This window comes from Xiphophorus couchianus, chromosome 15 (assembly GCF_001444195.1).
Source record: "Xiphophorus couchianus chromosome 15, X_couchianus-1.0, whole genome shotgun sequence".
NCBI classification, from domain to species: domain Eukaryota; kingdom Metazoa; phylum Chordata; class Actinopteri; order Cyprinodontiformes; family Poeciliidae; genus Xiphophorus; species Xiphophorus couchianus.
The window spans coordinates 16,373,569-16,388,126 of NC_040242.1; the positions used below are offsets into that span (position 1 = coordinate 16,373,569).

At 40.0% G+C, this 14,558-nt stretch overlaps 1 protein-coding gene across 2 annotated transcripts in view; it reads right to left on the minus strand.

The window, feature by feature from the left end:
- The window catches only part of plcb1l (phospholipase C beta 1-like), a 196,483-nt gene that overhangs the window by 33,621 nt on the left and 148,304 nt on the right, over positions 1-14,558 (minus strand). For both annotated transcript variants that reach the window (XM_028040278.1, XM_028040277.1), the window contains exons 10-13: positions 9,039-9,185; positions 7,884-8,041; positions 4,347-4,429; positions 3,997-4,081 (exon numbers count right to left, since the gene is read on the minus strand). In XM_028040278.1, coding sequence (XP_027896079.1) covers positions 3,997-4,081; positions 4,347-4,429; positions 7,884-8,041; positions 9,039-9,185 — 473 coding nt within the window. The remainder of the gene's footprint in view (positions 1-3,996; positions 4,082-4,346; positions 4,430-7,883; positions 8,042-9,038; positions 9,186-14,558) is intronic.

Genomic DNA, 14,558 nt, shown 5'->3' on the forward strand with positions numbered 1-14,558 from the left:
AGCTAGCTTCAGACTTGATAAAACACAGCGGACCCACACCAGCAGATCACATGTCACCACAAATCATCCCCGACTGAGGAAACATTACACTGGACCTTCAAGCAAAGTGAATTCTGGGACCCTCCACTCTTCTTCCAGGCTCAGTGATCTTGATTTCCAAATTAAGTGAAATATTTATAGTAAAGAAGAACTTTGGACCACTAATCCAGAGTCCAGTCCTTTCTCTCTTTAGCCCGGGAAAGACATTTCTAATACTGTCTCTATTGCAGAAGTGATTTAACACAATGAATGCAACAGTCTGTGTTTGATAACTCCTAAAGCAGCGACTCCAGCTGCAGTCCATGCATCATGAATCCCCTGAATAGGATTTGGTTTATGATTCTCCCAAGGATATTATTATCTCTGAAGCTTTTGGACCATTTTTTGCCCTAGGCCAACATCTTATTGATGTACTCAGATACATCCTTAGCTGAACAACCAGCAAAGCCCTGTTGAGGCTTGAGATCTTAGTGGAGAGTATCGTAGACTGTCAGCAGGACAACTCTTAAGGCGGCATTCTTCCTCTTGATTGTGAAGACTATTTGACATATTTGTTCTGTATTTAAAGGCTTTTTTAAAATTTGCCTTATGTTGTATTCAGATTTTCTGAGAAACTGAATTTTGAATATAAAATATATCTCTCTCTATGTAATGACTCTATATAATAAACAGGTTACTTTTTGACATGGATTGCAAAAATAAAATTAAACTTGTAACAATAGTCGCTTATATCGATTTTCACCTGGAGTTTAACCTTCATTTCATTTTTCTGACATAACCTTTATACTGAAAAACAAGTTCCCCTTTAATTTAAACTAATGTCAGTATATACCTTTATGTTGTTAAACTTTGTAGGAAAACAAATAATTCAATCCAAAGCCAGGTGATTTATAGCGCGGCAAGTCAGACCAGTGACAGTGATGGAGAACTGACATTTCAGCTTGAAGCTGCATCATCTTCGTCTTCAGTGGGTGGAATATTGTTTTGCAGTCTTCTGTCTGCACTCGCTTCCACGTATTATTCTCAGTCCTGTCTGCTTTCTGCCTGAGTGCATCGCTGCTAGCCAATTCTGGTTTGTTGGCAGCTTCAGTCAACAGGATTGAAAAGAACTTCAAGATAAACACTTGCATTTTTAAAAGAATGTACATATTTTTCAGTTATTGTAAGATATTTGTACTACACAACCTTCACGAGTATTCTAGCTAACATAATGAAGCATCATTGTTGTTCACTGAACAGACTGCTTATAGCTTAAGTGTAAAAAAATAAATAAAACTAATGGACAGTGATGAATTTGTTGGAGCTCATTGAAAAGATGTATAATTTCTTCTGAAAAGTGATTCAAATGCAAGTAAATTTCTAATGCCTATCTAAAAGGCTTTGATATGATAGATGCATCTACTAAAATAAATAGCAAAATTAGATTGCTTGTTTTAAAAAACTTTGCTAAGTAATATGTTTTGACATTGTATCACAGGTTCTTATTCAGAGTTTCAAAGGACCTGACAAGCTACTGGGTAGTTTGCACCATATTGAACATGGAACAGAGGAAGCAAAGCCGAGAGCTGTTTCAGCAGATCAGAAAGAGAAGACTCTCTCCAAGTAGCTTCATGTTCGTGTGGCCATAGTGGCTAATATAATTAAAATCTTTAAGATTCATGGAGCTATAGCCAATCTCCTAGAGTGGCCCTAAGAGGAAATGCGACCCAGAATGATTACATGGATAGTGCTAAAGAGCCGTCCACAACACTGAAGTGTGTGGACGGCTCCATGGAGGAAGACCATGGAGGGCTAACAATAATAATTTTTAACAACGCCAGATAAGCAGAAGAAAATGGATGGAAAATAAAAATCAAAAGCAAAGTTTGATTTGTGTTAAATATTGAATAATCTACAAAAGGATACAAAGTCAGCTTTAAGTTTTAAGTAGTATAGAGATAATTGTGCTTTTTGTCCTGCTTTGTTTCATCGCGGAAGGTAACCAACAAATTAGTCTGCATCAGTAAATGTAGTGAAAAAGATCTTTGTAAAGAGGAGATGAAGGAGGAACTTCAGTTCTACGAAATCTTAATCCTCTTTATCCTCACCCTTGGTTGAGCTGGAACCAATCTAGCTATATTACCCTATCTGACAGTGCGCCTACAGACTCACAGAGCTGATATTCTATTCGATATGCTGAATACATGGCTGCCTCGCTGCCAGAGGGGAGTGGTTGTCATTGCTCTCACCTTTCCCAGTTATTACAAGCTCAGTGGTAAAAAATCTCATTCTTCAAAGGTACATTCGCTCTCTGTTCCTCCAGCTCCGCCCCTTGGTGTGCCTCTCGTTTTCTCCCTCCCCTTCACTTTCCCTCCTCTGCCACTCTATTCAAAAGGCTTCTCCCTGATAATACTTCAATGTCAAACCCTGTCAGAGGGCTGTAATTCTCAGATGGATGTGTCTTTGGCAGGTGGCAGGACGAGTGGAACTCCCTGTGTGTGTGAGATAATGCTGCCTCAGAGTGGTGGGAACTTTCGCTCCTCCGTGGTGTTATACCAACAGGGACAGCAATTTCCCTGCTGAAAAATGTGAGGGGAATAACTTCTGTGCTAAAGTGTGTGTGCTGCATGTGCGTGTGTGTGTGTTTTCAAGTTCGGAGGGGGTGTGCATGTGAGAGTTGTACGACAAGTGTCTATATTTGCCTCGCGCGGGATGCCTGCGTCATCACACACACAAAGACGTCTTTTGGGTGGAGGGGGTGCGAGAGGGAGGGTTGAGCATTTGGCCACAAAGGGACAATGCAAGCTTTTCTCTAGTAGCCATAGCAACAGAGGAAAGGCTGATAAAGGGCTGCCAAGGAAAGCCATGTTGTGATTACAGCATAAAACACTTTCATTTAATCTTAAACGCCTGTCATTTCCAGTCTCGGTGATGGCACAGAGGTGATGCAGACGAATAGGAGTGATTCTGCGATGAGTCATCTGAAGTTGGCTTCTGTGGCATGTAAACAGTTGCTTGTGTGTGTGAGTGAAAGAGACAGACGTTCTGGAGAGGCTATGAGAATTTGCAGTAATTTCTATATTTCTGTTTAAATAGATTGGTCTACATGTAAATAAGACAACACCTGTTGCCTGAGTTCCTTTCACAATAACACTGACATTGCAAGCTTTGACCTTGGCTTGATTAGATGTAATACCTTGAATAACCTTTATTTGTCACATTTCAATGACAAATATTAACATAGGACTTTGAGGCGATTTTATTTATTTATTAAGCTAATACAAAACAGCTCTTAATTATGAAGTGGAATTCAAGAAGATTGCATAAAAGGCTTCTGCGGACATTAATTTTCAATCTTTGCTGCGGATTTGCAATTAGATTTTATGCCTGAACTACAACTGGGCCATTGTTGTTAGGTTTTATTGTATCCTTTTTTTTTTTTTGTACCTCTTTGTTATTAAAAAAATAAATAAAACTGGTCTTTTGCGACTAAATGTCCAGCAGGCACATCTGTGTGCAATTGTGGGGGTCAGAAATTTAATAGTTTACTTTTGTTTATTTGCTGACTGGTACTTTTGTCATGAGCTAAGGGGACTCTGCATGATTGAGTGAAACTTTGCTCCCATTTTATCTTGATCTAAAGTAACGCCTCAACAAAGCCGATTTGAACGAGTTGAAAATCATTCTAGCATCGATGTATTCAATCACCATTTCCATGTTTTCCTTCAGTTACTTTGAGTTAAAAACAGTCAGTTCTTACTTTTCACCTCAAAATGCCACCTTCTAAGAACCACATGCAAACACTCCTTTGGCTCCTGAGTGCACTCTTCCGTGGGTTAATACCTTCTGAACACTTCACTGCATGCCATGTTTTATGTATCGGGGTGCGTGTTAAGAAGAGAAGGAGCTGCTGAAAGTGTGAATGTCAGAGTGAGAACGTGAACATGTAGAGTGTGTTCGAGCATCCTGTGTACTCACAGGATATTTCTCCAGTGGTTCCATCAGTAATGCGTCTCCAAATATTGACCGGCAGTACTCTGCCATCTTCGCCTGCTGCTTTGGTCTTCGATTCATCACACACACGCACACACACCCCGACATGGACACACAAGCACAAAAGCACAGAGAAACAATTATGATTTCTCTGCTAAATGTCAATACACTGAATATGTATGTTCCTTCCCTGACATCCCCTAGGAGATATTAAAGATAGAACAACCAATCAAAATGTTCTCCTCATCCCTGTAACTGACAGCTGGCAAATGCTTGGTGCTCATCAAAAAGGTCAAAACTGGTAGGTGCCGACTTGAAGCAGATTGCCGACTTACGAGTCCACGTGGTTCTCGAAAGACAGGATGACAGGAAACGGCGAGGTCTTGAAGGCACAATCTGCAATCGCCTCGATCACTTCCTGAACACAAAAGCAAACACAAAAGAGATCCTGAAAAACAGGATCTCTTTTGAGACACATTTACCCATTTCCCTGGGTAAATGTGTCAGTTTACCCAGGTTTACATATGACTTTATTTTAAAGCTTTCTTGACAGCTGGTCATACGAAGTAAGATCATTACAGTGAAAGGGAGTCAGCATCAATAAAATAATTTCAATTACTGCACTGTTTTGATTTCCCAATCATTAATGTCTGTTTTATATGACTAATGAGGTTCTGTCACATTCAGAGGAACCAGTCTGAAATCACTCTTCTGAACCACTGATCGTCTAAATCAATTACACCGTTGTTAACAACAGTGTCAGTTAAGCTAATGCCTTCATTTTCATTTGCACCATGTCTTTCAATAAAATCAGCAGCCTTCTTTATCTTCAGCTCTCCTCCATCTTTCTCAGCTCCCCTCTTTTTGCTTTCCACTTTAATTCCATTAAGCTCCTTCTCTTAGTCAAATTATATTAGAATTTCCAGTATCAATTAATTCACCCAATTATTAATTTTTTCTCTTGACATCTACTCAATTCTTAAGAGTTTAAAGCTATATTTTTCCTCCTTTGAAGAATTTCTCCTTATTGTGCTCTCCCCCTCTTAAGACCTTGATAAATTACCCCCTGGCTCTTCTCTTTAGGACTATTCAGTGCATCTGTGTCTCATGCAATTTGCAGCATGCATGCCCCACTTTTTGTTTTTCTTTTCTTCATTTTTTAATCCAACTCTGCCTTTCTTTGTCTACTCTTAACCCGTATAGTGTTTGTTGATGCTGTCAGTCTTTCAATACCAGCTGTATGCGACCAAATGGCAGAATAAAAATTTCTTAAAAATAACGTTAAGTTATGGATTTACTGCATTTTCCTATTTAAATGTGTTTTGGTCAGATAGTTGATATATTTTGAGTTAGAGCAACTTTTTTTGGACATTTTTAGATTCAGACAACTAAAGTAAAAATAAGACTTCATGGATGTTGCTAAAAATGTTGTTACAAATGAGTGTTCAGAATTTACACTTGTTAGAGGTACTGCCACAGCATTTCACTGCACAACATTTAATGCTGCGTTCCACAAACACAAAATGTGTTTTATTACTGTGTATTATTTCTAACAGAATGTATTTACTTCAATATATGTTTAAAGATATTCAAACAATACAACTAGACATCAAAAAATGTTACAGATTTTTAAAATGTACAGTACTGTAAAAAAGTATTTACTGTTAGCGATTACCTTTTTCATTTTTTTTGTTGCATCTAAATGTTTCCCATTCTAAAATTATTTTTACTATCAGATGAAGTTAACCTGAGTAAATACAAGGAGACTTTTGAGGTGGCCTAGTTAAAGTCACACTGTCCTTCCAATACATCTACTGTTGAATATGCCACATAACGATTAAATATGTGTATTTGTTCAGGGAGGGGGGTCCAGTGTTCATTTTTAATAAATGAACACTGGATTGGACATAAAGCTTTTTTTATTAATAGATTAAACTGTCATTTTAAAACTGCATTTGTATTTCCAGTAATCCACTGGTCACATAAACTGCAGCGCCGCACTCGCAACAGGAGTAGCGCTTGAGGTGGAAAGAAAGGCATGCATGGACAAATTGTGTTCGAGTTTGTTACTTGTTGCTTGGAGACCAGAGGAAGTGGTGTGTTTTTAAGACTGCAGTTTGATGCCGCATATATCTGTCAGATGGTCAAAGAGAAGCCTTGAGATTGCATTTACGGATGATGAGGAGGAGGAGGAGGAAGAGCAGCCTGCTGCTAGAAGGACTGCAGGTTCGTAAAATGCTCTGATTTAACAGAGCTTAGTGTCATTCAGAAGCATCATTGACACAAATGTTTCATTTTTCAGAATAAATAAAAAGGGATTTGAAAGCTGCAGAACCTTGAACTGATCAGCTCATAGTGACCAGTCAGCAAACGCAAACTAATATTTATTTACTGTGTCCACAGCTTACTTTCAGTCCACCAACAGTTTTCTCAGAAAGTCAAGTCAGTTCCTATAAAAGTTAATATTAATTTAATTAACAATGCAGGATTTTTAGTTTAAAGAAATAACACCAAATAACAGGACCTGAACATACAGATCCTAACATGATGAAAAAACGGATGAGGTTCAGCAGTAAAGATGGAGTTTGGACAATTTTACTCTTTTAGTACAATTGATTTTGATGTTTTTCTCTTATCACTCTGTGTTTTATCTTATCACACTTTCTCTGTGTACTTTGTAACATAGGATTGTCAAATAGACATAAAACTCACCAATGGTATATCAGTGATGGATGTCATAAAGAAGAGTCATTGTACAAACTTTAAAAAGTGCTTTCTTTGTTCTTCAGCTCCTAATAATGAATCATTGAAAGACTGTGCATGCAAGCATGAAATAAGTCATTTTTAGGGCATCAAGCAGTGTTTAGAAACATACATGAGCCTGTAGTGAAAAGCACAGCAGGGAGGCTTCAGACTCAAAAGAATATGAATCATACAACTTCTTAGGAGGCACATTAGTGCAGAAGGCAAAGTTTGCTTGAACTTCTGTGAAGGCAGCATTAATAAGGAATGATAAAATGGGCTGCCTATGTTGCTGGTGCCTTTTTCTAGCAAAGCTCATTTAATGCTTTTCAGCACAAAACACTAAAAGCAAACGTTTTTCACAGCAGAGACAACAGTGTGATTAAAAAAAAATCACATTATGAATATGTTTTACAAATCAACTTGGATCAAACCGATGCAACGCAACACATTTGTAGTCCTTTAGTAAGTATAAAATTGGACACAAACGTTTCCAACTCCTATTTTCAAATCTCAATAATTGATCTGAATGGCATTGCAATAAATGATAATGTAGCACAGTAGTGCCCTGAAGTACAAGCTGAGGATGGAGGAACTCTAAAAGGTTTCTCCGTGTTAACATGAGGCCATGATAAAAAAATGTAACTCTTTTTTTCATTTTTTTCAAATCTCATAAGAATAAAGCTATTGTTTAAGCACAGAAACAATCTCACTGGTTAAATGTATGATACAGGATAAGGGTGCAAAAATCCATAATGTTATACAGTGATGGATGGCAGCCTTGTTGTGGTGTCCATCAAAAAAAGGTCACAATCAAATGTTTTATTGGACGATCCCAGAATTTGCCTTTCAACAATCATTGCATTGGCTGGGGTGAAATAAATTGGTAACACCGTAAACATAATCTCCTTTGCAGTAATTATCAAATATGATGCTTGTTCCTATTTTTTTTAGTTAAATCCAGGTGGTGACTCTGATTCCAGGTATTTTCAACTTAAACACAGAGCATCTTCTAATAAGAAAGCATTTAGGTAACCCAAACTGCACTGACAGGAAACAGATTTCAAGATCATCTTCTGCTCCTTCCCATGCATCAAGGGTTTCAGGGTTTGTTTTTTTTTTGCCCGTACCTTAAAAGAGATTTCAGTTGTCATTGTAAACCCATGAGTGATGACAGGCTCTTCCTCTGTGGTGCGTCCTTTCCAGCAATCCAGTTCAATACAGCGGCACCCAGACAGGAGGACCTGTTTGTACATCTCAACCGAGGAGTTTCCTGCGAGCTGGCCCGCTGCACAACACACACAAGCACACACACCAGCTCATTAATCCTTTCAGTTCCTGGCAAGATGGGGAAAAAAAACCAAAAAAAACAGTAGAAGTGTCTAATGCAGGCAAATCTCTTTAACATGTCGCCATTAGTGAAGCAATTATCACTTTGCATTAGCGGTTTGCTTTCCTGCAACATTAAAAACAGCTATGTGAAAGCGAGAGGCTCTCACTTCGTTATGCTGGTCTTTTCAAAAGCTTTTTTCCTCAATTTTCTTTTTTCTTTTTAGTTAATATCCTTTTAAAACCAGTAAGGGAGGTTTGCCAAACATTATTGCGTTAGTCACTATCAAACACATGATTAAGATGCCTTTGCAGCAATGACACAAACCTGCCCTTTAGAGGTGCACCTCCTTGCTCCCACTTAAAAACACCAAAACCTGTTTCGCTTTGAAAAGAAGTAAAGGAAGCTGTGTTCGTGAGAAGAAAGCGAAACAGCCCTTGTTTGTTTTTCTCATTTCTCTATTTCGCAGTCTATGAGGTTGGAGCATTACAGCAATTCCATTTTTTTCCACTGCTCGAGAGGTCTGATTCACTTGAAAGATTCAATGCACTTCGGTTTCCTCTCAGAATAGATTTGAATAGATGAATTCTAATATCCATTGAGGAGAAAATGGCCCCCTGTATTGCAAACGCCTCCGTGGCACGCTGCCAAGAAGCAGCTACTGTGACTACCAGTCGGCAGAAATATTTAACTCATGAATGACAATGAAAGGAGTCTCAGGCTATGACTTGATTGGATAACCTCTTGAGTGGTAACACGGGAAAGGAAGCTTTAGATGCACCACCAGATTTGATTGACTGACCTGCGAGGTATAAAGTTGAACGTTCTCGCTCGTGGCATTTTAATTTTGCTGCTTATTGACTGATCCGCTCATTTGTAGAGAAGAATAAAGGACGTACCTGTGCAATTAGACCGACTGAGCGTCTAATTCTGACTCACATCTCTGCGCACGTACCTGTGAGGTATGTGTTGTGTGAGGAGTTGATGAAATATTGAGAGAGTGGAAAGGTCATGTCTTCACTCTGGTCCAGCTTCTCTGGGGGAATGATGCTGTTCTCTTCCCCGTTCAGATATCGGGCAAAGCCCTCCATCGAGATCTGACCTGCATGAAAACAATACATTTGAAGTAGCCAGGGTGATATAATTCAATCATTTTCTCTCTTTCATCTAAATAACTTCATAGATCTCCAAGTATAAACTCTGTACATAAAATTTTAAAACGTGATTTAGAAAGTAGGATATATTTGATGATTTTGGTATGCATTGCCGCGCAAAGGAATTTACACTCTTTGAATATTTAAAAACTTGTCACAAAACCACCACAAACTGCACATCTCAGGTGGGAAAAGCTACTCTGGTCAGATTAACTCCACATGACCTAATCCAGGTCAAGTGGACTAAATCTATAGTGAGACATAAAAATAAAAAAACATAAAATAATAATAATAATAATAAAAAATGTATAAAAGAAAAAAAAATCAAGCAGTATGAATGCTTTTGCAAGGCAATGCATCTATTCTTAGACACCAGTAACTCAAAACACCCAACTCATGCATTTTACTTTGAGCAGGTATTATTCTGAATTAGGAGAAGGAATTAGAAATTAGGAGGACCTGCACAGAACCTGCTCAAATGTGTGAAATTTGAGCAGGTTTTGTAGCCATAGATCAGAACATAAATGTATCTTTCTATGTTTCAGGCTCCACTAACTTAAACAAACATTGTTACAGGTTATAAGTAATAGAAGGATCTGTCACAGATAAACTCCCCCCTGAGTCTGCTCTTTCTATGCTTTAAGTCACTGTCAATGACACGATTCTTCATTGAGCTGAAAAAAGTACATAAAAGTGAATCTGAGATTAAGTGAAAACTAGCTGTTGCCATCCACTGGAAAAAACTGTGATCTGCAGCTATATGACCACAAACTTCACACACAAAACCTGCACTGATTCAATGCTGAATTCAAAGCGACCGCTATAGCTAACATGCCTACTCCACCTACACACTCACTCTCCCATAACGTTATTCTAAATATGCTAAGTAATGCGAGTTTGATGGGTGCAGCAGGTCCCTCCGGCCACTTTATGCTAATTAATGCGGTACCGCCCTCTGCAGAGTTGCTGAGCTAATTAGCGCTGGCTGCTGTGCGTCTGAGCTTGAATGCACTGGGTGTCTCACTCCTCTGTCGACTGTCGGGAGGTCTCTGTGCATGACTAAGGTCTGACCTGCATCACATCGACAGTCCCAGTCAAAGGGTTTCCTCAGCTCTCGAGACATTTGTAGACCACAGTGTGGAAAAATGTTAACATAGCTGGGATCACATCTGTAGTAGAGTGAGACTCTACTGGGGTTACAGCAAAGGTGAGACTTAAAGGTGAAACTACACCCGGGTGGATAGGGATACTGCGATTAGACTGAAATAATGACTTGAGAGATTCATCTTTCAACATCTGACAATATGACAATGGGCCAGAAATGCTCTGTGAATGGATGATACTTTAAGAGTCTCCTCATATTATATTCAGCATTCTGATCACAGCATAAAAGCCAGCATAAGCTGAAGAAGCACAAATTAATGAACTGTTCTGTCTCACTATGAGACAGAACTGAAAAGCTGAATGAAGGATACAAAATTCAAAAGCATATTCATTAGTTTTAGATCATCTGCCATGAGCGTACACATCTTACAATATCTTGTAACCCTAGTCATCCCAGGAAAATTGCAGTACAAGTAAAGAGGTGAAAAGTGGAGGGTGCGTCCTTTGACCAGGGAAAACACCAGACAGCACAGTGATAAATCTGGAGAAATGCTTAAACGGGCCTAAGTTATAAAACAATATCCAAGCTTCGAATATCTCACAGAGAACTGTTCGGTCCGTTCCCTGAAAATGGGAAGCAGCTGAAAATTTCCACATCTCAGGTGGGAAAAGCAATTTTGGGCAAAAATAAGATAAAAACTGAACTTTTTTACCTAAACAGGAAATGTTAATGTGTACCAACATATCAACTAGTGCTTTTTGTCAGCAGTGACAGTGAAACTGGTCAGAGTTGATGGGAGGATGGACAGAGGTAAATACCGGACAATCCTGAAAAAAAAAACCCTGTTAGGTTCTGCATAAGAGACTAGAATGACTTCATCTTTTGTAAACCAGGTTACTTGGGTATGATTGTTTTGTTTTTTCTGTATTGCTTGAGTAATTTGATATTTTGTGTTTTATACATTACCAACATCTTTTGTCCAACAGTTTAAACTCATTTCCTGGTCTGTGGTCTGCTACTTCACTTAAAGCTAAATTCTGCTCCAGTAGTCGAACCTAGTTGAACCATACTGGCTACACACCACTACACGGTATTAGCATGACACTACCAAACTTGGGTATTACTCTTTTAACTGGACAATGACTCTAAACATATAGTCAAAGCTACAAAGGAACAGTTTAGATCAAGTCACATTCATGTGTCAAAGTCCAGATCTAAATCAAAATTGAGAATCTTTGGTGCTCACTGTTCGCTTGCATTTATGACTAAGCTTTAGCGTGTTTACTAAGATGAATGGGCAAACTCTCTAGATGGCAAACGTATTAGAGATGTATCCCAAAAATTTTAAGATTTGATTGCAGGTTCAAGAAAGTATTATCTCAGGGGTTGAACACATCTCAAAACTGCCTCCATCATTCCGGTGCCGAAGAAACCTCAAGTCACCTCTTTCAACGATTACCGGCCTGTGGCACTGACTCCCATCATGATGAAGTGCTTTGAAAGGCTGGTAAAAGAACACATCGTCTCCAGACTCCCCTCCACATTCGACCCGTTCCAGTTTGCCTACCGCCGAAACCGCTCCACTGAGGACGCCATCTCCTCCGCCCTACACCTGAGCCTGGCTCACCTGGAGGAGAAGAACACTCATGTGCGGATGTTGTTCCTGGACTTCAGCTCAGCGTTCAACACAATCATCCCACAGCATCTGGCAGGAAAACTGGAACACCTGGGCTTCAGCACCCTCCTGCGAAACTGGCTGCTAGACTTCCTCACCGACAGACCTCAGTCAGTCCGGATCGGACAACACACCTCCGATGTCATCACCCTCAGCACAGGCTCCCCTCAGGGCTGCGTCCTGAGCCCTCTGCTGTTCACTCTGATGACACACGACTGCGTCCCCAGGTTCGCCACCAACCACATTGTGAAGTTCGCGGACGACACAACGGCGGTGGGCCTCATCAGAGACGACAACGACCTGGACTACAGAGAGGAGGTGGAGCAGCTGGTGGACTGGTGCAGAGACAACAGCCTGATCCTGAACGTTGACAAGACGAAGGAGATGATCGTCGACTTCAGGAAGAACCGGCCCAGCCACGCTCCACTGCTCATCAACAGCTCGGCTGTGGAGGTGGTCAGCAGCACCAAATTCCTGGGGGTGCACATCACTAACGACCTCACCTGGACTGTGAACACCACGTCTCTGGTCAAGAGGGCACAGAAACGTTTGTATTTCCTGCGGAGGATGAGAAGAGCACACCTGCCCCCGCCGATCCTCAAGACGTTCTACAGAAGCACCATAGAGAGCATTCTGACCAGCTGCCTCTCTGTGTGGTGTGGAGGCTGCAGCGCCTCCGACTGGAAGAACGTGAGGAGAGTGGTGCGGACAGCAGAAAGGATCATCGGGGCCCCCCTTTCCTCCATTCAGGACATTTCATCCCAGCGCTGCGTGTCCCGAGGCCGAAACATCATCAGTGACCCCTCACACCCCCACCATGGACTGTTCTCCCTGCTGCCCTCTGGAAAGAGGTTCCGCAGCATCCGGTGCAGGTCCACCAGGTTCCAAAACAGCTTTTTCCCACTTGCCATCAGACTGCTGAACTCTTAACTGGACTGCACTTAAAATCTGGTCTCCACTTTATACCTTGCACATGTACAGAGCTAAATAACTTATATTTTACTGTCACTCCTGCACTTTATATTTTATATTCATATTTTATACTGTATTTTATTTTATTCTGGAGTAACCTCACAACATTGAAAGCTCAAAACATTGTCCTGAGCCGTATGCAACGAAATTTCGTTCTGTATACACCCTGTGCATGCAAAATGACAATAAAGTCAGTCTAAGTCTAAGTCAAAAAAAAAATATGCATGCTGCTCATTTTATTTGTTAAATGATATATAGAAAGTCATGCATATTTTCCTTTCCATTTCTTAATAACGCACTATTTTATGTTGGCGTATTAAATAAAACCCCTTTTGCAATTTATAGTTAAAACATGAAACATTTTAAAGAGTCGACAGGTTGTCAACACTTTTACAAGGCACTATATTAGCTTTCAATCCTAATGCTTATGACATATATTAAAGAAAGGCCATATCACTGAATATACCGTAAACAGTTTAAAAAATACTAATGACTTTAAGAGCTATAAAACCATGTGGACGAGTCCATGAAAGTGAATGTGAAGGTAACGTGGAGTTCTGGGCGCGTGTGCAGAGCAGATGGCAGCACTTCCTCCGGCTAGATAAATACTTCACAAGGGGAAATCTGTCACGAGGAAGGGGAAGGGCACGCTTCCAGAGAGCCCAGGACAGGATGAGCACACAGCATCGGTGCAAGAGCGGATCGCCGCGATCAGACTCGCTAACTGGGCAATGAAGCTACACATTCAAGAAGAGTTTAAAAAAGGATTTCCTGTAGTTTTAGCCATGCTCAATTATGTTGGAATAAATGTAAAGTCGGTACTTTACTCTGGAGAGATTATTAAAATCACACCCAATTCTCTGCCTCAAACAATTAGGGCCAATTTATATTCAGTGAAATCCGAAAGAGAACATGCACATCAGATTAACATAATGATGGGACGGTGAAGAGATTTGTAGATAAACAGCCTCTTCTGGACAGATTAGCATTTTTTACATCCTAAAACAGAAACACCATGTTTAAATGGAAGAAAATGTATTCTTTGAATATAAGCAAAAATGAATAAAGCCGTGTAAATGGGAGAGGATGCGGTAGAATTACTAGGTTGAGAAATGAATTAAGGATAAATTAAGAGGAAGGATGGAGTAAGACGGCCAATTCAATTCAACATGATGTTTTTTGAGTCTTAATAGGAAAATCGACTGTAAAAAAAACCCTCCATCACAAATAAATTATATGTAGTATTTATCATGTATTAAACTATTCCGGTCAATGTAAAAAAAAAAAAATGTAGAAATGACTTGCTCGACAATAAACAGAACATGGTGTAAAATAAGTCCCTCGTTTTGGCACAGTTACGCAGCATACTTTCCAGCAGAGATAAAATTTGAATTGGCACACATCCGAGCTTGTTGCCTGATATCTGGGGTGGGATGTTCTCCAGTTCTGGCAGCGACTGGTCCACTGACACCTCAGAGGACATGAAAGCACAGCATGTCCATGAATGTTGGATCCTCGACACTCATCCGGCCCTACATGACTCATTCTGCAGCTCCTGATGTTTTCATT